The 27,921-nt window shown below is 26.4% G+C and overlaps 2 protein-coding genes across 9 annotated transcripts in view; one reads left to right on the top strand and one right to left on the bottom strand.

Moving 5' to 3' along the window:
• Positions 1–27,921, top strand: part of LOC129920542 (vacuolar protein sorting-associated protein 29) — a 501,662-nt gene that overhangs the window by 188,675 nt on the left and 285,066 nt on the right. The gene's annotated exons all lie outside the window — the stretch shown is intronic.
• Positions 1–27,921, bottom strand: part of LOC129920527 (voltage-dependent calcium channel type D subunit alpha-1) — a 58,778-nt gene that overhangs the window by 8,400 nt on the left and 22,457 nt on the right. The window contains exons 8-29 of one of the 8 annotated variants that reach the window (XM_056001822.1): positions 27,318–27,502; positions 26,707–27,223; positions 25,346–25,571; positions 25,055–25,265; positions 24,781–24,987; positions 24,608–24,714; positions 24,319–24,389; positions 23,930–24,047; positions 19,765–19,894; positions 19,531–19,697; positions 17,765–17,852; positions 16,897–17,004; positions 12,864–12,971; positions 9,650–9,702; positions 9,440–9,586; positions 8,117–8,588; positions 7,896–8,045; positions 6,905–6,976; positions 5,208–5,396; positions 4,863–5,117; positions 4,093–4,752; positions 1,709–2,097 (exon numbers count right to left, since the gene is read on the bottom strand). In XM_056001822.1, the coding sequence (XP_055857797.1) occupies positions 1,709–2,097; positions 4,093–4,752; positions 4,863–5,117; positions 5,208–5,396; positions 6,905–6,976; positions 7,896–8,045; positions 8,117–8,588; positions 9,440–9,586; positions 9,650–9,702; positions 12,864–12,971; positions 16,897–17,004; positions 17,765–17,852; positions 19,531–19,697; positions 19,765–19,894; positions 23,930–24,047; positions 24,319–24,389; positions 24,608–24,714; positions 24,781–24,987; positions 25,055–25,265; positions 25,346–25,571; positions 26,707–27,223; positions 27,318–27,502 (4,630 nt within the window). Of the gene's footprint in view, positions 1–1,708; positions 2,098–4,092; positions 4,753–4,862; positions 5,118–5,207; positions 5,397–6,904; positions 6,977–7,895; positions 8,046–8,116; positions 8,589–9,439; positions 9,587–9,649; positions 9,703–12,863; positions 12,972–16,896; positions 17,005–17,764; positions 17,853–19,530; positions 19,698–19,764; positions 19,895–23,128; positions 23,244–23,929; positions 24,048–24,318; positions 24,390–24,607; positions 24,715–24,780; positions 24,988–25,054; positions 25,266–25,345; positions 25,572–26,706; positions 27,224–27,317; positions 27,503–27,921 lie in introns of all 8 variants that reach the window. The other 7 variants (XM_056001824.1, XM_056001825.1, XM_056001826.1 and 4 more) reach the window with 7 other exon arrangements.

Raw genomic sequence — 27,921 nt, 5'->3', positions numbered from 1 at the left:
ATCGTTTAAGAAAACTATTCGAATGAAAAAACTATCGTTTAAGAAAACTATTCAAATGAAAAAAAACTATCGAATGAAAACACTATCGTATAAAAAAACTATTCAAATGAAAAAACTATCGAATAAAAAACTATCGAATAAAAAAAACTATTCGAATGAAAAAACTATCGTTTAAGAAAACTATTCAAATGATAAAAGTATCGTTTAAGAAAACTATTCAAATGAAAAAATTATCGAATGAAAAAACTATCGTATAAAAAAACTATTCGAATGAAAAAACTATCGTATAAAAAAACTATCGTTTAAGAAAACTATTCGAATGCAAAAACTATCGTTTAAGAAAAATATTCGAATGAAAAAACTATTCGAATGAAAATAGTAACTGAATGAATGATTTAAAACTATCGAATGAATGAATATTTTACAACTATCGATAGTTTGATAGTTTTTATTCGATAGTTCCCATCACTAATCGTAAACGCCACCAAAATCAGCTATTTTTTCCATCCCATTAACGTACGACAAAGTAAGCGCACCTATGACATTCCAATATTAAGACTTTCTGTTTTTGGCAGCTGTAAAGTAATGGCCCCATCATACAAAACCATAACAAGGATAATGTTAAAGTCTTACAAATCATTTTTTTAGAAGGACACTGCCCAATTTCTCGCAAATTTATGGATAAAAACGTTTAAAGAAATTAAAATTAAAAAAAAAAAACTTGTTTCTACAACTTCAAATGTATAATGGTTAATGTGTTGGATTAACAAGACAATCAATTACCAACAAAATGGCATTTTTTGTATGATTTTTCCAAAATTTGTTTGAATTGAAAATTATTTCATCAAGATCAAATTCCCTTCAAATTTTTGTTTAACTCAAAAAAAAAAAATCGAACCATTCAACAAGAACCTAAATTCTAAACAAAATTAACTGAAATAAAATAATTTTAATTTTTTTTTTTATAAAAAGTGCATAACTCAAAGTTAGCGTATTAAGTTTTTTTTTTTTTTTTTTTGTGTAAATTTGTAAGTATTATGTGAAATGTGAAGATATTATAAAAATAATTAAATTAATCAATCAAACGTCTGTTAGTGAAAGCAAGAAACAAATATTATATACTGCCATTCACTTCACAAGAAAAATATAAATATTAAAAAAAAAAAAAACAAAAAATAGAACAAAAATTCAATTCCTCTTACAAAATCAAATGTTAACAAAAAAAAAAAATTATGAAATAAATCGAAAATCAAATAATTCATTATTATTATTAATTTTTTTTTTTTGTTTTGTTTTTAAAAGAATGAAAAAAAAAGAAAAAAACAAATAACAATTCCTAATACCTGTCGGCCTTCTATATTCTCTTACCGTTATAATAAGGATGTAATAAGATACCACGATTTGATTTGCTGAAAGGAAAATTTTATGTTTTACATCGAGTAAAAAAAATTAAAACTAAAAATTAAAACAAAAACTAAAATTAAAACTAAAATAAGAGTAAAATTTAAAGAAAATCTCAATAAGCAGTTTTGTTTTTATTTATGTTCTTATTTTTTTTTTTTGCCTGGAATTCTTGCGCCTTAAATAATTTATCTTTGTGAAATTTTTGATATATATCTATGTTATGGCTGTCCCACACTTTCATATCCCAAAAATACAAATATCATAATTTTTTCCTAATTTTTTTTTTTTTTTTTTTATAACTTACTCGTAAGATTGACTGCTAAGTGGATTTGAACTTCCTCCATCAGGATTGCCACCTAATAGACCACCACTACTGCTTCCATTTTTCATCATCAATGGCCTCATTGGAATGCTCTCGCTGAATGTTCGGAGTTCTCCACTGCCACTTATTTCGGTATTATAACCCAGGGGACCGCTACCCACTCGTGTTTGCATGATTGTTTTTGTAATGTGATTGATGCCATCGGCAACGCTGCGATGCATCGAGCTATACAATTGATCATTCGATATTGAATTGGGCAATTGGAGGCCATTGTTGCTGCCATTGCCTTGAGTTTTTCGATTTCGAGCAAATGGTCCTTTACCGTGGCGACGTAACGATGACCAAACACTTCCAAAAAGGGTGTGATTACGCTTCAAAAAAAAAAAGTTTAGAGAATAAGTTAAAATAATTAAAATAATTTATTTTTTTTTTATTGACATTCTAAACTTTCGGCCACATTTTTTTGATTTCTGCTTCATTTTTTTTTTTATTATACGGGTGCGATGCAACGGACTATCAAGCCCAGAGGTCTGGGTTCAAATCCCAGCCACATAACATTTTTGTTCAGGGGTATTGCCTCTTGTGAGGAATTGACAGAGTGAAAGTGCATCTCTGCATTACTAATTGGACTCAGAAATAAATAGTAAGTCCCTTCGATTCTTTACAAATTAATTACACTCACACAAGAATGGTTTAGGATTGTTAGTCTTACTTTTTCATTGGGATATTGCCAAGAAAAATAAATTTATTTAACGTCAACAAGTTCAAAAAGTAAGTCAATGTGATGATTAAAATAATAAGGAGGTTATGATTTTGACTAACACACATGAATGTATTTTCATATCAGGGTTGTAAAAATATCAATTTAAAAAAATCCATTTGAAACTAAAAAAAAAATATTTGTTGCAAATAAAAAAAATTTGCATTAAAAAAAAATTTTTATTTCAACTGAAAAATATTTGCATTAAAAAAAAAATTTGTATTGCAAATGAAAAAAAATTGCATTAAAAATAAAATTGTCATTGCAATAAAAATATTTTGCATTGAAAAAAAAATTTTTTTTTGCATTGAAAAAAAATTAAATGCAAAATGTGTGCAATTAATATTTTTTTTTCAATACTAGTCGAATTTCTTACAATTTTGGCAATTTGACCATACTTTAACTTTTACAAGTATAAAAAATTTAATTGAAAATGAAAAAAAATTGCATTAAAAATAAAATTGTCATTGCAATAAAAATATTTTGCATTGAAAAAAAAAAATTTGTTTGCATTGAAAAAAAATTAAATGCAAAATGTGTCCATTAAATATTTTTTTTTTCAATACTAGTCGAATTTCTTACAATTTTGGCAATTTTGCATTGAAAAAAAAAATTTATTGCAAATAAAAAATTTTTTGCATTGAAAAAAAAAATTAAATGCAAAATGTGTGCATTAAATATTTTTTTTTTCAATACTCGACGAATTTCTTACAATTTTGGCAATTTGACCATACTTTAACTTTTACAAGTATAAAAAATTTAATTGAAAATGAAAAAAAAAATTGCATTAAAAATAAAATTGTCATTGGAATAAAAATATTTTGCATTGAAAAAAAAAATTTATTGCAAATAAAAAATTTTTTGCATTAAAAAAAAATTCAATGCAAAATGTGTGCATTAAATATTTTTTTTTTTTTTTCAATACTCGTCGAATTTCTTACAATTTTGGTAATTTGACCATACAAGTATAATATTGAAGATTATATAAGGTCAAGAAGTAAAATTTGTAAGAAATTCGACGAGTATTAAAAAAAAAAAGTATTTAATGCACAAATTTTGCATTGAACTTTATTTTCAATGCAGAAAATTCTTTTATTTGCAATAAATTTTTTTTTTTTTCAATGCAAAATATTTTTATTTGCAATAAATTATTTTTTTTTTTTTTCAATGCAAAATATTTTTATTGCAAATTTTTTTTTTATCCAAATTATTTTTAGTTGCAACAAAATTTTTTTTTAATTGCAATAAATATTTCTTTGAAATGCAATTTTTTTTTATTTGCAATAAATATTTTTTTTTTAATTTGTAATGGAAGGCAAATGCATTGAAAATAAAATTATTTTTTACAACGCTGGTTCATATGTTCCCTTATAACTTCTGAATTATTTTGAAAAGTGTTGAAAGTTGAAAGCGATTTATTGATTATTTGGAGGTTAAGAATTTTGTAAAATTAAATTAAAATGTATATGATTAGCCCTGTAATGAACATAAATAGCCACTTATATATGACCAAATGAATTAACTATTTTCTAAAGGTAAGTGTAAGCTATAGGTTTTGTTAAGTGAAATAAAAAACAAAAAACTCATAAATAAATAATTTACTTACTCTATGCATTGGCTCGGGTTCCTCAAGCAACTCATCTAGATTGCCCGAAATGGCCCGCTTCAAAGCCGGACCAGCATCGTGTAATGTCCTTAAGCCTGCCTGTAAGCTTACTGTATTATTACTATCTTGCCCCTCCTTGCCCTCTTGCTCCTTGCGTTTTTTAAATCTTCTAAAATAGTCCTGAATCAAATAGGTTGCATAAAATTTGCCAACAGTAACTTCATCATCATTTCCCGGTGGTGGGACAACTTGATCCAATAATTTCGGACTTGTACGTTTCCAAATTTGTTTTATAACTGCCCGCAATTCGGAATTTGCATCATCAATATTACCATCGGTCTTAATGCTCAACGATGTTCGGACAACAGCAAACAATGTGGCATTAAATAGCACAGTTCCATCACTGTTCAACGGCATATTCATTGATACTAAACGTTTACATGCCATACGATGCGGACACAGCTTGCCAAAGCCCAATGGCGGCGAAATTTTTCTCAACAATGTCACAACATCTAGATGTTTGATGCGCCCTTTAGCATCCGGGTCATATTCACTCCATAACCGAATGAATTCGTCCAAATGATGCGGGCCCAGAATTGACCAATCCCGTGTCAAATAATCAAAGTTATCCATGATGACGGCAACAAATAAATTTATGATCTAAGCTCGGGATTGGTGAATTATTTCGTTCATTCTTATATCTCAAAATTTTAAGATAAATCGAACAAGAAAACCAAAAAAAAAAAGAAGGGAAACTTAAAACAACTTACCAAGAACGAACAGAGAACGTAAAACGATATGAAGTACGGAAATGCAATATTCGAGCCACAATTCTTGTTAGTGCTGTCATCCGATTTCGGATCACAAACAACTATATTCGGCCGAACTGAACAATCCATCATAATATCCTGCCATGCCTCGCCAGTTGCCGACCGGAATAGCACAAGGACCGCTTGTGGGAAAGTTTGGAAATTGTTGTTCCTTGTTATGGCTGAGTCATCGTTTAAGGCTATTTTTCCAAAAACCTTTTTTGTTGTTTTTGGTTGGGAATGTGTTTTGTTTATTTTTGATTTAAATTTTTGCAACTTAAAGTTGTGTTTGTGAAAAATTCATACCTGCATACCAATAACGGCATAAATAAAGAATAACATGACAATCAATAGGGCTACGTAGGGTAGCGCTTGAAATGATTTAATAAACGTCCAAAGAAGCGTTCGAATACCTTCGCCTTTGCTAAGTAGTTTAACCAAACGCATCACTCGAAATAGTCGAAAGAAATTTATCGAAATTAAATTCGATCCAGCCTGTAGGTAGAGTACGTGTACGTGTGCAGAGAATTCCCGAAAAATGTGTCAAGTAAAGTATTTTTTTTTTTTTTTTTTTTTGTTTTTTTGGAAAATAGAAAAAAATTGATTTTGTGTTTTTTTATTAAAAAAAAAAATAAATAATTTGTGTTTATAGATTAAGAAAATTGTTAAGAATATTGAGAAAAAAAAAGAGTAAAAAAGAGAGGTCAATTATTGTTTATGAAGAAAGAGAAATAAAAATAAAGAAACTATCAAGCACAATTAGAGTTAGATTTATTTATCACCCCTGTTATGATTGTCAATTATCAAATAATATTTGATAAATATTGAAATTTGTCAATTTAAATTTCAATGGGCCAACTCTTATAAGAATTTGTAATGATAATGGCCATTATCATTTTCATCAGGTTTTAAATATTGAATTTCAATTTTTATCAATTTTATTAGCAATTGTTAATTGACAACCGTAATAAGGGTGTATATATTATTTAATAAAAAAAAAAAAAAAATATAGTGTTAAAAACACAGAATTGGTCTATATTTATTGCCCTTCTATAACAGACAATTCCAGTTGAGGTGTTATTCAATAAGTATACGTTATTTATATTGCAAGTACAATTTTTCGCTATTTACTTTTTAACCTATTCAAACTTAACTACAGAAATAATATTTAAAAATTATATGTGAACAAATTATGGAAAATTAATTTAATTTACATTAAAGCTTTCGAAACAGAGATTTCAAAAAAGAAGAAACATTTCCAGAATGAAAAATAATAAGAATCAACAAGAATCTCAATTAACTATAACAATTTCGGTAACAATAGAAAAATTAAAACTTCTAAAAGGGTTTTATAGAGGAATATGAAAGTGTTACCGAACTGTGGTAGGACTTCGGTAGATAAGCTTTGACAGTTTTTTTTTTTTTTTTTTTGTGTGGAAGCTTTAAAGAGAAATTCAATGATTGTTAAAGAAACTTTCAAGAATTATGTACAAGATTTTATATAAAACAGTTTATAATATTCTTCTTGAATTCTTATCGAAACTTTACCGAAGTTAAAATTTGACATTTTTTGACAATAAATGTGATTTTAACAAAGATTTATCGAAATGAAACATACAAAGGCAGATGTACCACAACAAGGATATGATAAGAATCCTTTTAAAACAGAACTATTATTATCAGATCCAAAGAACACACTAGAATTAAAAAATTAAGTCATAATGCAATGTTCCCACTTTTAAGAAATATCAGAACTAAAATGAATAAAATTAATTATTTATTATAATTATTTATAAAAAAAAAAAAAAAGAAAACATTAACAAAACAAAATTTGGCAAATATGTTGAGAAGAGAAACAAAAGCTAGGTGAGATAGTGCAGGGAAAAAAAAATTAAAAAATTATAAGGCAAAAAAAATTCAAGCTAGATTTAATTGCACACACGCTTAAATTTGTGTTAGTATTATTTTTTTTTTTTTTTTTTGTAGAATATTTTGACTCTTACTTTGGTAACTTTTCCATAGTCTTCGATGTTTTCTAAATTTGCTATTTTATTTTTATGGTCTGGAGTAAGTGACTGATATATATTTTTTATATAATTTTGATTTTTTTGGTTTTGGAAAATGGATGAAGGAGGGAAAAAAATAAATAAAAAAATAACTTAATTTTTTTTTTTAATTTTTTTTTTTTTCTTATATCACCAATTTTTGATTAGTGATATAGATTTCCAATAAAATATTGTTTTGAAAAAAAAAAATATATAGTTTAATTGATTTTGAGCTGTTAAATCAGATGCGTGCTGTGGCGAAAGTGTGGGGGGGTGATCGTTTTTTTTTTTTTGTTTGTTTGTTTTTACTTACATTTATGTTTCTTAGTTCAGAGTATACCATTGAATTGTGAGAAATAAACATAAGGATGCAACAACATGCTTGGATATATTTTAAATCTTAACAAAAAAAAAAAAATAGAAAATCCCTTTTTCCAAATTGATTGATAGGCATTGCCATTTCATGAAATTTTGTGTTTATTTATTTTATGTGGCTTACACAGTTACACAGTAACCAAATAACACAAAACCACGGATTAAAACATAAAAGTTAAAATCTCTCTCTAAGTTGCTATAAGGCTTCTATAAAGCTCTTATTAGAACAAAGTTTCTATAATAGAAGTGTCTTTACTTTGTAGTTTATTAGTATAAAGTTGTTTTATAGAGTGTTTAAGAAAGTCAAGTCGATCTTTGCTAAGACTTGTGTAAGACTTCGGTTAAACTTCGAAAAGTTAGCAATATGTTGTCTTATAGAAGCTAAATGACTTTTAAAGTCAAAATTCATCAAACCATGCAAAAATACGATGAAAAGTTTTAATTTTTTTTGAAAAAAGGGATTTTGTTTTTGTTTCTAAACCATCTCAACAATAAAGTGAATCAATTCAAAATATGTAAATTATTAAAAAAAAAAAAAAAATATATCACAGAGATTCAGAGTATTGTTACAAACTTTCTTCGATGCTCCTCCAGCCCCACTTTCAGCCTCAGTAGTCTCTGATTGCAGACCTTTGCTTACTTTTATCTCCGAATATACAATATCAATAAAACTACCAAGAACGATTATGAAATCAAATACATTCCAAGCATCTCCAAAGTAATTCTGTGTGTAAAAAAAAGATGTTTTTGAAAAAAAAATTTAAAAGAAAAAAAAAATCTAAACACACAAATCACCTTAAATCTAAACGCAGCCAGTTTGAAAACAAATTCCAATGCAAAAACCGCTGTAAACATCATATTGAGCGCATCCAATAAATTCGTATACCACGGTGGTTGTTTATAAAATTTCATTGCCAATGTTATTGTATTTATCATAATCAATATAAATATCGTATATTCAAATGACGACGATGTCACAAACCACCAAACCTTATATTGAATTCCATGTTTTGGAATGTAACGTCGAACGGGTTTTGCTTTCAATGCAAACTCAATGCAATTCCTTTGATTTTTGTCCAATTCACAATTTTTATATTCTTGTTCGCCTTCATTTTGGAATGTTACAATGACAAAACCAACGAATATATTAACCATAAAAAATGCTATGATAATAATATAAATTATATAATAGGCGGCAACAATTGGTCGAAAATTGTGGATGGGTCCTTTGTTTTCGCCATGTGAATCAATCGATACATAAAGAAGTCTGCAAATAAGAGAAAATACATAATATTTTTTAATTTTTTTTTTTTTCTAAATTTGTTTTTAATATATTTTCGTATATGAATGTTGTTTTGAATCCTGCAAAACGTTTATGGTATTGATTTTATTTTATTTTATTGAATTTAACAACGAATTTGTTGCTCTAAAAATGAAGGAATCAAAAGAACCCGGTCTTCAAACAACGAAAATAGAAAATCAAATTGTTCGTTCTTGTTGATTCTCATGACTTCGTGTCTTGTACAAAATCGCCAATTTCATCAACTTAAAACAAAATCAGCTATAGCTTTTTTGAAAGTCAATAATAAGAAACGATTTCTAAAAATGCATTCATTAAATAGGGTAAATAGGGGTAAAATGGCATGGTAGAAAATAAATTATTTCTTAAACTGTGTGTTGTAGATTATTGAATTTGTATGTATGCATTTATGTATGGCAAAAGTGTTGACAAAATTCAAATACATTTCAATACTGAGTTAGAAATAGTTCTTTTTTTGCAAACTAGGCAAGTGGTAGACCTTCGACAGAAATTTGAGTTATACAAATTAAAAGTTAATTAAAATTAAAAGGTGGTTTTATATTTTTAAGAGTTTTTTTAAAGACAAAATCTCAAACTTATAGATGAGATTAATTTACGTACGTGTGCAAAAAATTGGACTTCTAAAACGATTTTTTACCGAATGACGGGAAAACTATTAATTCCCAAATGTTTTTTTATTTAATTCAATGACTACTTTTTGTATAAAAAATTATTTTGAAAATAGCTATTCTGGAATATTGGATCTTAAACTATAATGTTAAATATAAAAATGAAATTTATTAATAACTTAAACTTACGAAGGCCATCCCTCAAAAGTTGACACAGTAAATAGGGTAAGCATAGCTTTGGCCACATCATCAAAATGGAATTTATTTGGTAGCCACTGGCGCTCCTTGAGTCTTGGTTTTTGAACATCTCCATCATCATAAACCAGATATGTTCCACTAACAGAAAAAAAGATATTTGTCAAAAAAAAAAAATTAAAACAATAAATAAATAGAACTTACTGGCATTCAGTCTCAACCATTTTTGACCCATCTGTGCATTTGAAAAATTTTCCCTATTTCGTTTTTTTTTTTTTTTCATTAATTTAAACATAAATTTTTTATTAGTTAAAATGTAACATTAAATTGAAAATATTTTAATAATAACAATTTATACAAATAAATATAAATGATTCATAGTAAGTGAAACTATGTTAAAAATCTTATAGTTAACTTTTTTATTTTCATTTTCTTATAATTAAATTGGATTATACATATTTTTTTGTATTAAGAAAATCAAATAGATTGTTAAATAATTTCACTTACATTCAATTTATATATAAAATATGATTATGAGGACGGAAAACTCACAAAAAAAAAAAAATTGTTAGAATATTCTAGGAAAACACACTAAAATTTGTATATTTTATATAAATATGGTTTTGTTTTTTAAACTAATTTTTTATTTTTTTTTTTTTTTTAATTGTGAACAAAAAATAATAATCATTTATGCACAAACATTATGTATGCACAGTGTCATCATCAAAAAATAATTTACATATAGATCATCTATCTATGGATTGTTTGCTTGTATTATCTTTATTTTTCATAAATTTAAAAACTTTCAAGATAAAATTATCAATTTATTGTATACATCAAAGTGTTACAATTTTAAATGGTAATCTATCTTTTGACGGTATCATTATAGGTGTTGGATATTAATTGAAAAAAAAAAAAACAAACAAAACTTACAAATTGTTAAATACACGCAATGCTTAGAAAAGTTATTATGTACTTGTGTATTGAATTTGTAAAAAAAAACATAAAAGTATAATACAGTCCCGTATATGAAAACTGAGGTTGAATAAGGGTATATTAAAACATCTAATTGACACACGTTTGGACCAACACACGCTAGGAAGACAAAAATCAGTTTTAAGGAAAAAAGTGTCATGTGAAATTGGTAGGTTCTACTTAAAAAAAAAAAGAAGAACTTTTGATATGTACAAAACGAAGTATAATTTAGGCGTGTTCCAATAATGGTTGATTGTCTAAATCAAAATTTTTAACTTAACCCTCTGTCGGCACACGGGTGCGAATTTGGCAGGACAAAAATTAAAAGTGGTCACAAAAAAGTGTCTTTATAAGGATGAAAATACATTTTTTTTTAATTGTGAATACAATATTCGAATTCCTCGGAATATTCTACACCAATGATTCTCTATAAAATAGTGAGACCGAAAAAAGTTCTAGCGACATGAAAAAGTATAAACCAAATTCGCAAAAAAGAGGTGTGTCTACAGAGGATTAATCACAAATTTAGGGCCCTAATAATGTTGTCATTTATCAATATTGTATTTGACAAATGTCAAAAATTTTGATAAATTAATAGGTACTACCGTTGTTAACCAACTTGTGTAAAATGTGTTTTATGGTTTGTCAAAAAAATTGATATTTATCAATCAAAAATTTCTAGTTGATTTTTATGATTAAAACCTTTTTTTGACAATAATTACTTCAACATATGTTTTTTTTTTTTATTTTTGTCGAGTAAAAATATCAATGAAAATGAAGAACGCCCTGCCAGATTTTTAATCATGTAAAACTCTCTGCCCTATTCTGGCTATCAATCATCAAAAGGATATTTGAAAAATATTATTTCAATAAATTTGTATTATCGTTGTGAATAGTACCATCGAAAGACTTGTGTTTGTCAAAAATAATTGCTATTTATCAAAATTTCTATCAATTAAAAGTTCCAAGTTGATAAGTATTTCAACTAGGTAATTCTAATAACTTTCAAATACCAAAATTTCGTGCAATTAATAAAATTTTTATCATTTGTCAATCAAATTGATATTTGACAATATAGAAAATGTAGTAATGATTGGACTGCGTAAAAACTTTAAACTCTAAACAAACAAATAAAAAAAAAAAAAATTAATGTGTGTGTTGTGTGAAGTCTTTTTTTAGTATACAAAAAATGTTGTTATGAAAATTTTATGAAAATATTTAAAAAAAATTTAGAAAACAAAACAAAAACAATCAAAAGATCACACAAAAGAATTAGGAGAGTGTTGTTAAGATGAGAAATCCGTTAATATGCAAAAATTAAAAAAAAAAAAAATTAAAATAGTTAAACAATTTTCGTCTCAAATAGTTTATAAAAAAAATAATTTAAAAGAACTTTTTGTTTTTTTTTTAGAATAAATATTTATTCAAATTTTCTTTTTTTTTTAACTTCTTTTGTGTGTTAACAGAGAGAATAATTCAAAAAGGAAATTTTTTAACCGGACATTTTAAAACAATTTCAGTATATTTTTCCTAAATTTTTTCCAACAAAAAAGCTTATTGCTTCTAACAAATAATCATGCCTGTTAGCGAAGACGCAGTAATAAACTATCATTTTTTGTAAAAAAAAAAAAAAAGTTTATTCTTCTTTTTCGGTCTGAGATTTAAAACGTTTTTATTTTTATTAATGTCACAAAGTCTAAACACATTGCAAAAATTGAAATGGGATAAAATTAGTATCCTTTTCAAGGACTATCGATAGTAGGAGTGTATAATATTTTTTATATATTTTGGTGACTAAGATTTGTTTTTAGAAGCCTTTTTGCAATTTAAAGGATCCTAGGACGCTTATTGTAGCCAAAAAAAAAAACATAGATTTTATATCCTATTCGAAGGATATCGACTTAGAGCTCTTTCGAAAATGGTAATGCTGTAGGTTCAACCCAACTTATCATAGTACAACTCATCATGGACAATTGGGTGAAGGCGACGATTGGAACAAATTCATTTCGAGTTCATTTAACAATTTCAAAGTTCATCTTTTGAGCAAGGACTCTTTTCGGTGGTTTTTTTTTGTATTCAAAAAATAATTGTTTCTTTTGATGAGTTGTGTTTTGTAGTCATTTGTTGTATTCAAGAAAATAAAACTAAACCCCACCAACGCAACGCAACGGATGAATATATTAAAACGAAAATACAAAAAACGAGTGTTATTTGTCGACGCTTTAACGCACTGACGCACCACAACGAACAAATAAATGAAAGTTTAGATAACATTAACAAAAAAAAAAAATGTATACAAAACTTTGTTATATCAACAACACCTATGAAAAAAATAAATTATATTCAAATTCTATTTCATTGTATTTTCCCTTGACATCCTTTATATAAATAATATTCTTATTGTTAAATATTTAAAAAAAAAAAAAATATATATTACTATTACCTTAAATAGTTGCACTCCAATTACAGCAAACATGAATTGTAGCAAATAGGTAACCAACATTATATTGCCGATTGTTTTAATTGCAACTATCACACATTTTACAACATACTTTATATATTTACGTACATATATGTATATTTTTTTTTTTTACGGTTGTTTTGTTGGATTTTTAAATATAATTATATTTTGGTTTTTTTTTCAGTTTTCAATTTTCAATTTGATTTGATTAGAATTCATTCGTTGTTGATTAATATATGAAGGTAGGTAGGTGGTGGTATAGATTGTTTTTTTTTTTTATATATATATATATATATATTTGTTTTAATGAAAAAAAAGGGAAAAAGCATGTGATTTAAATGTAAGTTTTTACATGTATTAAATATATTTATTTAATTTTGATCAGGTGACGATTACGTGTGTGATCCAAAAATTGGGAAGACATAGTTTTTTTTTTTTTATTGAAATGCATTTAAAATATTATATATATATATTTTTTGTATTTTTTTTTTATTTTAATATATATAATGATTTTTTATTTTTTTTTTTAATTAAGTATTGATTGTGCATGTATGAAAAGAAACAAAAAAGGAAAATATATTTGTTTTTAATATAAAAAATTTAAATTTAAGAACAAAAGTTAACGCATTAAATTTCTTATAAGCATATTATTTTCTACGTATCGATTGTCTTGTATGATTTTTTTTTTTTAATGAAAGGTTTATTTTTTATTTTGTTTTTACTTTTAAAATTAAAAAAAAAAAAAATAATAATAAAGTTAACTGAAAAAAAAAACTAAATGCGTGGGGCTCACTTGAGTTGTGGGAAATACTTTTATGTATATTTAAAAACCAAAAAAAAAAAATTAATTAAGGATTTTCTACTCTAAAGAGATATGTGTAAAAACAATATAATAATGGATCTCTGGTGTTTTCAAAATATAGTAGATTTGGTTAGATGATTTTTATTTTAAGTTCTTTTTGTTTTTCTATATTTCAAAAAAAAGGGCGGTCATTTTTGTACTAGAATTTTATTTGTGTTTTTAGGATTTTGTTTTTATTTTTTTTTTTTTTTTTTTTTTGTAAGTTTATGTTATTCGTTGAAATATTTGTAATTGATTAGAAAAAAAAAACGACATTTAAAATAATATTTAGAACTTTTTTGTAAGTGTATGTTAGGGTGGCCCTTATTTTTGTTAGTAAAGGTAGATAATCATAGGTATTAATTTAACTACATTTATTTTTGACTTCTGTTGTGTATTTTAATTAATTATAATTTGATTACAGCAGTTAAAGGCTTTTAATGGTAAAAACGGTGTTGTACTTTCGTGTTTGGGTCATAAAACACAAATGTACAAATTTTTCAAAAATTCTGTACATATTTTACTACATATTCTGTATTCTAAAATTCTGTACTTCAAAATTTAGAATTCTGAATTACCCAATTCTATAAATCTTAAATTTTGAAAAAATAAATTTTCACCGATTTTGATTGTACTCTAATAAACTAAACTTAATACTCTCAATGGTACCAGATGCATTTCTGACTTTCACGTAATAGTTAAAAATGTATTTAAAACGTTTATATAACCAATATTGAAACTTAGTTAAATTTTCAAAAAAAAAAAAAAAAAAAGATTTTTTTTTAATTTTTGAAAAAAAAAAGTATTTTTGGAAAACTAAATTTGCTAAAAATAGATTATAGACTTTTTTTTCTTTGCATCAGGAACAAACAATAATTCACTGGTTGGTAACGAAAATAGAGCTTGAACTTGAACCAAACCATACTATTCTAAAGAAATTTAGTGTGCTGATTCTGAATCATCCAAAGTCAAAATCCTACCGGCTTTTCACATTTTAGAAATATTTGAATATTAACAGGTCAAAAATGGGTTTTTTGGTTACTTTTGGCGTCGAATTACATCACTATTAAAATTTTTTTTGCAAAACCACTTAAAAAAGTCATATTTTAATTTATTTATGATATCTCAAAATCTTAGTGGTAAAGATTTCGAATGGTTTTTTGAAGCAAATTTCAGGTAAATTCCAGTTTTTGCCTCCCGATTGGGATAAAATAAAGCAAAATATTGCGAAAAAATATATACACATTTTAGATCAAACATCATTAAGCATTTTATTAAAATTAATTTTCGAGACCTTAGCAAAAATAGTGATGAGCAGAGCTCAAAAACTAGACGTGATGGAATTAATCTTTAAACAGTTTTGAATTTAGCACACTCAAGTTAATTAAAATCGCCTTACAGAGTTCTTGCTCCCGACTTGTTTTTTTTTTTTTATGTTGTTTTCCGACCAGTATAATTAAGAAAATAAAGCGTACAAGAGACACAATTATTATTGTTTAAGAAAAAGTTCGTGTTCAAATATTTTTATATACCAAAATATAAAAATAACAAAACTATCAGGATATATAAGGACCACTCTAATTTTTGTATTATTATTATTTATATTCCCTACTTACAATTTTGCTTCTATAATGCTTTACAGAAGCAACAATTGCATCTGTAAAGCTTTATAGAACCAAAATTGTTTGTCGGGTTCACCCCTATTGCGATTTACAATTTATCAATTTATAGTTGATAAAAATTTAAGTTCAATATCTTATTTAAGCAAAAATTTTGAAAACAAATATTGAATGAACGGTTAGCGTTTTGAAATGTAATTGAAAAATTTCATTAAAAAGTTTACCGAATTTTTAACAAAAATCAGATTTTAAACAAACAAAATTTCTTCATTTGATAGTTGACATTCGCAATACGGGTGTATTTATAAGAAATTTGCGTATGATGATTATTTTTTTTTTTTTTTTTTTTCTTTCGCTAATAAATTACTTTTGATTGTTTTAGGTGTGATTTGAAGAAAGAATACAAAATTTTATTGTTGTGTATGGTTCATAGTTCAACGTAATTATTAAAAGAAAAAAAAAAAGTATTAAAAAGAATATTAACGTGCTGTTTTATTAAAAGTTAAAAAGAAAACTAAGGTCCAACTAAAACAACCATGTTTTTGCTATTTCATTTTTGTTTACTTTTCAAAAATATACTTGCTGCACATAAACTTTCCATAAACAAGATTCCTTTTTAGTTAACAAAAAAAACAAAAATTAATAAAACTTTCGAACACAAAATCAAAAAAATAACCACAGTTGCTTATCACAACTTTTCTTATTATTTTTTTTTTCTTTTTTAAATAAAAAAAAAAAAAAAAAACAATTGTTGTAAAACGAAAATTGCTTTTTTTTATTGAATACAAAAAAAAAATATATATAACAAAATGCAAGATAAATAAAAATAAAAATATAAACAATTAAAATATTCAAACATTTTAAACGAACAAACAAAAGAATACAATACTCAAATTATAAAAAATATATATAAATTAAATTAAACTAAGCTGATGCTTCAAAATGCCTTTGTTATTATGTGGGACTATTATATGGAACGATTTTGTGTAGTCTTTTGATTTTTTTTTTTACAAAGGTAAAATGTTAAACTTTAAAACAAAAATTAAACATTAATTCAAGTAAAATAAGACAAAAGTTAGTCCTCAATACTCTACACTACAAATGCGAGCGAATTAAGCAGTTTCTTTCACTTTTTTTTTTTTTGTTTGTTTTATTTATCAAAAAAAAAAAAAATAAATAAACAAAATAACACACTCTTGGCAATCATGGTAGATAAAACCAAAGAATAATAACACACGAATTCAAAAAAGATTACCAAGTATGGAGTATTATAAAGAAATAGGTATGATGTAGAATTAAGAAAAGAATTAAAAAAAAAAAAAAAAAAAAATCCTACGTCATTTTGGATTTTTGTTTTGTTTCTAAGCAAATTTTTATCGTTAAACTTTTGGAAAATACAAACAAACAAATAAGTGCAATAGAAAAAAAAAGAAGAAAAATAAACAACAAAATCAGAAAGCATAGGTAGAGAAAAGGGTTTATTGTGAAACGGTTTTTTTTTTTTTTTTTTTTTTTTGAAGAATACTCCACAAATTTGCTTGGATTATTTTTTTACCTTAAATAATTGGACTCCTATGACGGCGAACATGAATTGAAGAAGGCATGTCACTAGGACAATATTTCCGATAGTCTTTACAGCGACTATAACACATTGAACTACATGCTATAATATAATAGAATTTGTTTGTTGTTTGTTGTTGTAGATTGTTTTCGATATAAAAATAAACCAAAAAATAATATAAAATCAAAACAAACGTACACAAATTTTATAAAACAAAAATTAAATAAAATAAAATAAAATAAAAAGAAAAACAAAACAAAACAAACAATATAAAACAACAAATGGCCATTACAAAAAAAAAAAAAAAAAAAAAAAACTTAAAACAACAAATTGAATTTTTTTTTTCTTAGTTATTTTTCAGATGAAGAATCAAATTATTAAAAAAAAAAACAAACTTTGTTGTTGAGAGAAAACAAGAGAGAGAGAGATTAGGTATGTATGTTAGTTGTTGACCCCCTTAATTAATTTCATATTTAGAAAACAGGGGGATAAGAAGCAGGTTTTAGTAGGAAAAAAAAAAGTTTTTTTTTTGTATTAAATATTTTAGCCCTTTTGACAAATTTTGTTGTACAAGAACTATTTTTTTTTAATTAATTCAAAAAAAAAAAATACAAGTAGCCCCTTGCATCGTTTCCCATAGATTGGGTGTATTAATAAATAAAAGAAAAAATCAAGAAAAATATTTTTTTTATTTGCATTTGTTATTATTTTTCAAGTTAGTTTTCTGTTTCTTATGTTCTTTTCGATAAATGTATTTTTTTTTTTATTTTGTTTTGTAAAAAAAAAAAAAAACAAATAAGCTTTCAATTTTATAAAATCAAAAATAATTTTTTTTTTTTTTTTTTTTTTGAAAAAAACATACCTTTAATCCTTTGGCGCGATTGATAGCTCTTAGAGGTCTTAAGACTCGGAGAACACGAAGAATTTTCACGACCGAAATCGCATTCGAACTAGATATAAAAAAAAAAGAAAAAGAAAAGAGAGGGAGAAAATGAAAGAAAAAAAAAAGTATAAGAAATATGTTTGAATTTATTTAACAAAATATATGTTTTTATTTTATAATGAACATTTGTACACAAAATTAATTGAAATGTCCTTTTTATGTTAATATTTTTACACCAGCAGTGTATTTATGTGAAATGTGTACAATTTGTATGGCTTTAAGTGTGAAAATAGCGGAAATAAAAAAAAGGAAGTGATCGTCTACCATTGTATAACCTACAAAGAGGCGTTTTTTTAAATCGATATAAACATACATAATCTGTAGTACGAGAAACATTTTGATCAGATAGGTACCTTACATCAATCTATAACATAGAAAGTTTGTTAGCAGAGTTTGCACCTCAGCTCTTTTTTTAAGGTCAGATTTTTTAAGTAAGACTAAACAAATTTATCATTTGAATTATGTGTAAAAACACTATACCTTTAATTTAATATATAAAAAGTGAAAATAGCTCGATCTTCGCAAAACAGTGAAAAAACAGGAATTTTTGGAACTTTGAACGGGTGTAGGTACCATTTAGCTTTACCATTTAGCTTTATTCAATAAATTTTGACACACTCTTTTTGGAGACTCTCCAGAGGGGTTTTTGGTATTAATTTTTTTTTGACCAAAAATAACGGTACCTGCCATATACTAATTTCGGAAATGTTTAATTTTCTCGAAAACGGCTCCAACGAAATTGTGAAAAAAAAAATTCAAATGTTAGTTTTTAAACAAGGTATATTTTTTAATGAAAAAAAAAAAAAATTGAAAATCATTATAAACGGTGTGAGTTTAAACTGAGTTACAGTGAGTTTTTTTTTTCTCAAAATTTGGACTTTCTTGGTGATCGGGTAGCCCGTATCCCCTTCTACTATTGCCCCTCTTTTACATTTTCTTGAATTTTTTTTTGTTTTTTTTTTTTTGCTTTGTGATGAAAATAAATTCGAAACATAACTACAATCACCCTTATTGCGACTTAAAACTATCATTTGATAAGTTGATACAAATTAAATTTCGATATCTTATCTAAGCAAACATTTTGAGAATCGATATTGATTTCAAAATACCAAATTTCATTATTTATCAATTATCAATTGATAATTGACATTCGCAATACGGGTGAATATAACATCAATTTTTTCAACTATACACCGAGACAAAAACACATAAACGTTGTTGTTCTGTTTCATAACTTAACAAAATAGTTTTTTGTACATCAGAAAAAAATATAAACAAAAAAAAAATATAAAAAAAAGTTTAAATTTTTTAAATTTTGTTTTAAATTTTCTGTACAGTGGTTTATGAAATACCTGCGTGAGCAGTTTTCGTCACTCAGTTCACATTTTCGCCTTTAAATAAATAAAATAAAGAACATAGTTTAAACCGCATAAAAATATAATATCCGATTCGTATCGTTTTTATAAAAAAAAAAAAAAAAAAAAAACACCACTGCTGAAATTGTGTACCTATGCAAAAAATCCTAAGTAACTCTTTGTACATATTCAATCATCTTCCTAGTTTTTAACCTTTACCCATTAATTAATTCTATTTTAAATTACATAAATAATTCGGTTAGAACTTTAGAATGCAGTGGTGGAATATATTATATGTAAATATTTTAGGAAAGACTATTTTACACTTACCTGAAACCAATTGATATTAAAGAAACGCAGACCACAAGTAAATCTAATAGATTAAACGCGGATCTGCAAAAGGCTCCGTTATGAATAACAAAGCCATATGAAATCAATTTGAGAACCAGTTCCATTGTAAAAACAGCCGTGAAAAAATAATCAAAATAATTTAAGATCTAAAAAAAAAAAATTTTTTTTTCAAAAAAAATTTGAAAAAACAAAAAAAATTTATATTTTTCGTACCAAATTTCTAGGTGCCACCGAGTCCAGTGGATCCTCTGCAGCTAACATAGCTGATGAAAACATAATGCAGCACAGTATAACATTTCCAAAATGACTATGGTTGCACAACCAATGGCAGAACACTCGAAACCTTGTAAAATTATTTTTTTTTTGTTTTTTTTTTTTGTGGTTTTCAGAAACAAAAAAAAAATAAACAGAAAAGAATGAGTAAGTTTTGACGTAAAACATATAAAGTTGCATGTTTTTTTTTTTTTTTTTGTCTTTAATTTATAAATTTATTTAATTTAATACCTTCAATAGAATTTTGCAACTTAAAATTACAGATTTTTCATTTGTAATTTATTAATTTATTCTATACAAATAAGCACGATTTTTTTTTTTTTGTTTTTTTTGTTTTAGTATGCGCAGCGTTGATTTTGATAAAAAACCAAAAAAAAAATAAATGAAGTTTAAACAAAAATTACATAATAAAAACAAAAGCAACATGCTTTTTTTATACATTTCATGCATGGTTTCAACTCAACTTATCACTGCACAAGTGATAGAATATCACGGCCAGTCTATCAAAGGAAAATTCAACCCAAGGAACATTCCATCAAGAACAACAGTTAAAACAAAATTTAAATAAATATTTATAAATAAAATTAACTCAAATGAATATGTTCAAATCGAACCTTGCAATAAATTAAATTATGATCAGTTGTCAAATGATGAGTTTTCCTATGATATTATATGCTGTGATATATTGAAGTGATTATTTCATGCATGATATACGAATAAACTCATAAATATGAGGATAGGAATGAGTAACAAAAATTATACATAGTTAAGAGACAAATAAGAACCAAGTCTTTTTGCTACGGAAAAATTCCTATAAATCTCCAAAAATGTTCTCCTTAACATTTAGTTTAGTAAAAACCAGCGTGTTTGTTAAATATAAAAACCTATATTGAGAGCAATAGCTTTGGTTTCAAACTCTTGTGGCGGTGGATTGGATACGGGTAACCGAGCAGTTTGTACTATCCCCAAATTTGTAAAGCAAAATAATTGTTAGTTCGTTAAGAATACTTTTTAGGACTTTTGCCCGAATTTCTGTAGGAACAAACACTTCTCAACATAGTTAAATTATAGAATGTTTATAGAGATTTTTCAAAAACACTAAAAAGAACTCCAGATATTAACCCAAGAAGAATTATAATTATGGACTAATGTCCCAAATTAATAGTTCACAAAAAAAAAAAAATTGGGTGTTAAAGTTATGTTCCGGGATTGGGTCAAAATTCTGGCTTAAAATTCTGCTTTTCAAAATTCTGCTTTTTTAACGAAAATTTTGTTTTTTCAAAATTCTGTTTTTTTTTTCTATTCTGCTTTTCAAGATTCAGCTTTTTAAAATTCTGCTTTTCAAAATTCTGCCATTATTATACTTAACCAAAAAAATTCTGCCAATTCTGTTTTTTTTTTTTTTATAGCATATTAATTAATGTACTTCAACATTGGTAGTTTCCAAAATTTTTTTGTTCAAGTGTCGCAAATATTTTTTAAAATGCATAGACTGATTTTCTTTAAATAAATTCTATAAATTATTGGAACCGATGTTGTTTGATACAAAATATTCCTTTTCTTATTCAAATTTTTGAATATTCATCTTTATTTGATAAATTAAAAAATTTTGAATTATTTTCGAAAATTTTTAGTATTAAAAACCTTTTCTTAATATTTTCAAATTTATTAATTTATAAAATAAAAATTAATATGCATTCAAAGAATGACAAATTACTAAGGTAAGTAATCAAATAAGCAGATCATTTTTCAAGAAGATGATTTTACAGAATTCTGCAAAAAATTAAAGAAGGGTTTGGAAAATGTTAAAAAACGCGCGCTTTTTTAATTTTTTGCAGAATTTTGAAAAACAGAAAATTGAAATACAGAATTTTGACAAAAGAATTTTGACCCCGGCAGAAATTTGACCCCAACCCTTATGTTCCACCTGAAAATATTATTTTTACTTGCTCTATAGGGCAAGTATTGGTTTCGTGTCGAAAAAAAAAATTGAGGTTTTAATCAAAACCAACATTACGATGATGGAGAATTCCGAAAAAGTGGGTCCCGCAATTCCGTCCGTGCGTCTGTGCGTCCATCTGTACACATTTCCACAGCCTAAACGGGTGGATGGATTTTCTTCAAATTTGGTACAGATGATTTTTATGGAATTCTGAAAGTTGGTTTTTTTTTTGTTTTTTTTTTTATATCTCGTTTAGAACGTATACCTCCCATACGAAAAAATACTATATTACGAATTTCTCGAAAACGGCTCTAACGATTTTGATTAAACTTTGTATACGTAATATTTAAAGCAGTGGCAATAAAACTGCATTTTTATTTTTTCTCAAAAAAGTCAAATAAAAAAAAAAAATTGTTTTCATTTAACAAAATTTTGCCTTAAATGTCGGCTCTTCCCCAATATCAATTTTTTTTTTGATTTAGATCCAGCTTTTAAAATCTACAAGTAGACTAACATAAAAGTGCTTTGAACTGCAAGAGCAAGTACGTGCGACCCCAGTCGTGCACTTTATTTTTTAAGGAATGCATTCAACAAAAGTAGGTGTTACCGTCCAATTTTGGCCCCAAGTCTGAATGTGGTGGAACATAACTCATAACATATTGTTCTGTGAACTTATTTCCCTGCTCCGGAATATCGAAACAATTGAGGATTGTACATACCGCTGGCTGGGTCGTATTAAAAATGCATAAGACTATAAGCTGATGTTATAAATATGGCAATATAACCCTCAAAAAGGAAACAAATTCTAACTAAATGTCATTGACCATTTGGCTTTTGGTAATGATTTTTCAAATCAACCTCGTAGCAAAGCGAATTTGGTTAGGAATATTTTTTGTTTTTTTTTTTTTTTTTTTTTTTTGTATTAATGTCGATGATGTAGTATTAAACATTGAAAATATAATAATAACAAATTAAAATTCCACATCCAATCATGCTCCATATTTAAATGCATCCAAATATAAGGAATTTCTCTTGCGAAATAAGGACGTTTTTTTTTTTAAGGAATATCAATAATTATGCCAATGCTGAGATTTTTGAGTGCCAAATTTGATGATCTTTATAGATTTAATATATATAATATTTTGAAATAAATTTAATTTTAAATTGATATCCCGCAACAGATTTTTAATACAAGAAGGTTGGATGGATATTATCCACATCAAAAAACAAGGCTTTTAAAATTAACACAAACGAATGAAATTTATTTAAACAAAAAATGCTACCACAATAAAAAATATTACTGCTTTTTTTTTTTTTTTTTTAATTAAATATACAAACAAAAATATATAATTAACTAAAAACCTGTTTGTTTGCGACATAATGAAGAAAGACGACCCTGGCGGGATTGGCAGAATTTTTGTTGGAGCATTATTTAAATCAGATATACGCCTTGGTCGAGCTGAAACAATTCCGTCTTCTGCTCGTTTTTTTTTTTTATAATTTTTTTTTTTTTTTTTTTTTTTTTTTAGATTTAGAACACAGCGTGTTTTTATAGAGCCATTTTGAGAATGAAATTATAGAAGAAATTGAAGGCACAATGAAGGTAAGAAAATATGAAAAACAAATAAAACGAACATAATAAAAGAGAAAGAGAGAGAGAGAGAATAAAAAAAAAAAACATAAGTAAAATAATGTTAAATACTTTTTAATTAATTAAAAGAAAAACAAAAATAATTAAAAGTTTTAAAGATTGGTCTGAATTGTCTGGATGCTTTTTGAATGTAGCCCTTGGACTTTCACAAAAAGCCAAATTCAATCTTGAGCGCTTACTCTTACATAAAATAAATAAATATGTTGAAAAATAATAAAACAAAATTAGAAATGAAAAAAAAAATGAAATTATTCTAAATTCCAAACCAAACGAACGCCTTTTGTTTTTTTTTTGTGCTTTTTAAATTTTTTTTTAAGATACAAGGAAATAATGTTAAAATATATATATATATATATTTTTTAGTTTTATATTAATTTTTTTTTGATTTACATATTTTATGAATAATTTGTTGCAAAAAAATTGTGTTTTTTATTTAAAAAAAAAAAAAAAAGTTTTGTATTTTTTGTTTTGTTGTTTTTTTTTTTTTTTTTGTGATGTTTTAAAATTTTTACCTGTTCTTATGTGAAAATATAAAAAACGCCGAGCCACGTGGTATTGGTTTTTTAGTCTTCTTAACGCTGATTTCAGATATTCGCCGTGGACGTGCTGTTATTTGGTCGTGAACTACTTCTGAATTGTTGTAATTTATTAATTTTTTTTTTATTCAAAGTGTAATTTTGCAACAAATTTTGTGAATAAAATTTATTTATTTTTATGTTTAGTTTGGATATTTTTTTTATTTATTTATTTTTGTTTTTTTTTTTTTTTTTTTTAAGACTATAATATAGGGCTTGGGTTTTTTTTTATTGAATATTTTTTTTTATTTATAAAAAAATAAATCAAAATAAAAAAAAAAATAAAAATATTTGAAAATTAAAGATAGTTGAAAAATAAACATTACCTTCTTGCTCTTCTTCGTAGTCTTCGTTGTCTAAGCGAATTTTCATTTCTGATAGAGTTTCTTCGTCATCCCTGTGAATTAAAGATAACAGTTTTATAAGCTTAGTTACTTGAGCGAAAGGCTGTCCAATTTTCTATAAATTTTTCCCTGTTAAAATTGTTAATAAACTGAAATAGTATGAGCTTATTTTGCTAATTTTCCTAAATTTGCCCAAAATGAACTAAAACTAAATCCGGAACATGGGTTTGATTTTTTTTTTTTTGTTATAAAAAATCGTTTGAAAACTCACATATTTTCTTCATCGTCGATATCTCGACCATCCTCATCCATGCCGTCTTCATCATCCCCATCCATATTTGGCGATGGACTATGTGACTTTTGTTTATTTTCTTCAGTCTAACAAGAAACAAAAAAAAAAAAAAAAAAATCAATCAAAATAATAAAAAAAATTTTTTTTTCTACCTCTTCTTCTTTATCAACCGTTGTTAATGAATCAGCGTCAGCTAAGTTATCCACAGCAATGGCCAAGAACACATTCAAAAGGATATAATTACCGCAAATGAATAGGATAATGAAATAAATGCATGCTAATATGCCAATTGATGCAACACCCCCGTAGGCTCGTATACCGTCATACATAACAGCATTCCAATCCTCACCAGTAAGTATCTGAAACCGTTCCGGTTTTTTTTTTTTTTTTTTTGTATATTCAATGATAAATGGAGATTAAACTCACTTGAAACACAGTTAAAAGACTCTGGACGAAACTATCAAAATTCGCCCGAGGTTTTTCCTCTTCGGGAGCGAAATTAAACTTTCCACCAAATACTTGCATTCCTAATAAGGCAAAAATAACAATGAACAAAAACAATAGCAACAAAAGTGAGGCAATGGATTGAATTGAATTCAATAATGAAGCCACCAAATTCGACAAAGAACGCCAGTACCTATAATAAAATAAAAAAAAAAAAATTAATAAAAAAAAACAAATTCTTCGAAAAAAAAATGCTAGAATTTGTGTACAAACTTTGTGACTTTGAAGACTCGCAGCAAACGAACACAACGTAGCACGGACACACCTAAAGGTGGCATTATTTTCGTGTTGGTCAATAACATCTCTGTTATACTACCGATCACAACAAAACAATCAAAACGATTAAATAGCGAAACAAAATATCCTTGAAAACCTAAGCTGTACATCTTGAGGACCATTTCACATGTAAACAAAGCCACGAAAAATACGTTTGTATTATCTGAAATTAATTAAAAATTTATCATTTGCAATATTATGTCAATTAATTAGATTAGAAAAATCGAAGCTTGTGAGAGTCGAATTAGTGCCGAGTCACCGCACCACCGCCGCCCGCCGACCGCCACCACTGAACCAAGACCGCACCACGATCAAAAATGACTTCTTTTTTGCCAAACCACCACCGTAGTTCAACCAAAATATTACTTTTTCGCTGAACCAAAGTTGGGTGGTGGTTCAGCGGTAGTTCTGCGGTGGTTCTGCGGTGGTTCGACGGGCAAACAAAATGTATGGTCTTTATTCGGGGCCTATCATTAAAAAATAATAGAAAAAATGTAAGTTCACCGAACCTCCGCTAAAGAGCGCCACATGCCTTTCTAAACGCCGAACAACGAACAGAAATTACTTGTTTGCCGGATAATATCCGAACGAGTGATGAGAACTATCAAATGATAGATATCGAATAAATTCATTCTAATAAGAAATATCGAATAAAACTATCGAATAAAAGCTATCAACCATTCAGTTTACTTATTACTAAATTTTTTTCACTTTTTATGAGTATTGGATTTGTAGAAAAAATTTGAGGATAATTTATTTCACTTTTTGCAGTTCTGAAACAAAAACAAAAAAAATATTCGAACCAAAAAAAACTAACGAATAAAAAAAAAAAAAAAAAAAAAAACCATCGAATCCAAAAATCATTTGAATTAAAAAAGTTATTCGAATGAAAATAGTTACTAAATCAATGAATTAATGGTTTTTTGAACTATCGAATGAATGAATATTCTGCAACGATAGAAAGTTCCCATCACTAATCCGAAGGCAGTGTGCGGCTGTACGGCGCAATTTTATAATCAAACGGTGGCGGTGTGGTCTGGCGCTCAACAAAAAAAAGATACATAATTTTATTTTTGAACGCTCTACAAAAATGTAAAAATAATTTTTGGTTGACAAAAAAAAAAAAATTAATCTGAATTTATTAAAAAATTCTATAGAATTTAACAGTTAAATAAAATAATCTGTAAAACAAAACAAAAAACTTTATATTAACAAAGAAATTGACTAAATTTTTTCAAAAACTTCTTCAATGAAAAAAAAAAAAATCAAAATGATTTTTTTTTGTGTTTTTCTGTTACCTTGAAAATCATCTAGCCATGAAGGTTGTTTGTAATGCTCTGTCGCCAACACACCAGTATTTAGAAAAACCAACAGTATAATTAACCAATAAAATGCTTGTGATTTAACAGCTTTTCGACATGCTCTACGCATTCGACGATTAACACGATCCATTTCTTTCTTTTTCTTTCGTACCCACGATTCAGTTATTTGCTCTTGACCTTCTTCGCCCAATTGATCATTTGAATCCATTTCATTTGGTTGTTTTTGTTTGCTATCTTGTATCAAATTTCCATCAGCTTCAGGTTCGATATCTTCGGCTTGTGTTATCCAATCCAAATAACCGCGTAAATCTTCTTCGATTTGTTGTTTTTCGCGTAGCTTTTGAAAGTCACCACGATTTTTTGCTTTTGTACGTTCTTTTGAAAACTCACCAGACAACACACCAAGAATTAGATTCATTACAAAAAATGCTCCCAATATTACCATGGATACAAAATATGTCCATTGCCAAGTACTGCCCATTGCATCTTGAATCTTTGAAAAAAAAAAAAAGACAAAAGCAAAAAAAAAAAAAAACATAAATTCAACAAAATAAAAATATAAAAAAAAATTTTTTTTTTTAATCTACATTATAGAGAACATCTGTCCATCCTTCAAGTGTGACACATTGAAACACCGTCAACATGGCTAGTCCAAAATTGTCAAAATTCGTTATTCCAAAGTTTGGACCTTCCCATTTGTCATAGCATTCAAATCCCGGTGGACAGTGGTATCCTGAACTACCACATGGATGTGCATCTTCCATATAATCTCCTTCCAAGTTCAAGCGGAATAAGAGTTAAAAGTGTTTACCAACCAGCAAAGAAGTCAGACGGATTTGAAGAGTTAAGATGAGAATGAGTGAGTTAGAAAAAAAAAATAAGTAAGAATCATGCATATTACAGGTATATATTTTAAAACAGAAAACAAAATGAAATTGGAGTTTTGGGAAAATAGAAATTTAGAAATTTTTTTTTAAATTTTTTATATCAAGCTTTCAAGACTTTAAGCCGTATTACGGTTGTCAAATAGCAATTGACTGACAAATGATAGAAATTACACAGGTCGACAAAAATAAAAATATTTTTTGTGCTTGGGTTTAATTTGCACTTTTTGGGTTTATGGTAAACCAAAACAATAGATAATCACCGTTTCAACTCCTAAGATTTGCTTTTGTAGTGTTGGGAGCAAAA

This window comes from Episyrphus balteatus, chromosome X (genome assembly GCF_945859705.1).
Source record: "Episyrphus balteatus chromosome X, idEpiBalt1.1, whole genome shotgun sequence".
In the NCBI taxonomy this organism is placed as follows: Eukaryota; Metazoa; Arthropoda; class Insecta; order Diptera; family Syrphidae; genus Episyrphus; species Episyrphus balteatus.
Note: the sequence above shows the minus strand (reverse complement) of the source record. Positions and strands in the feature narration are given on the sequence as shown.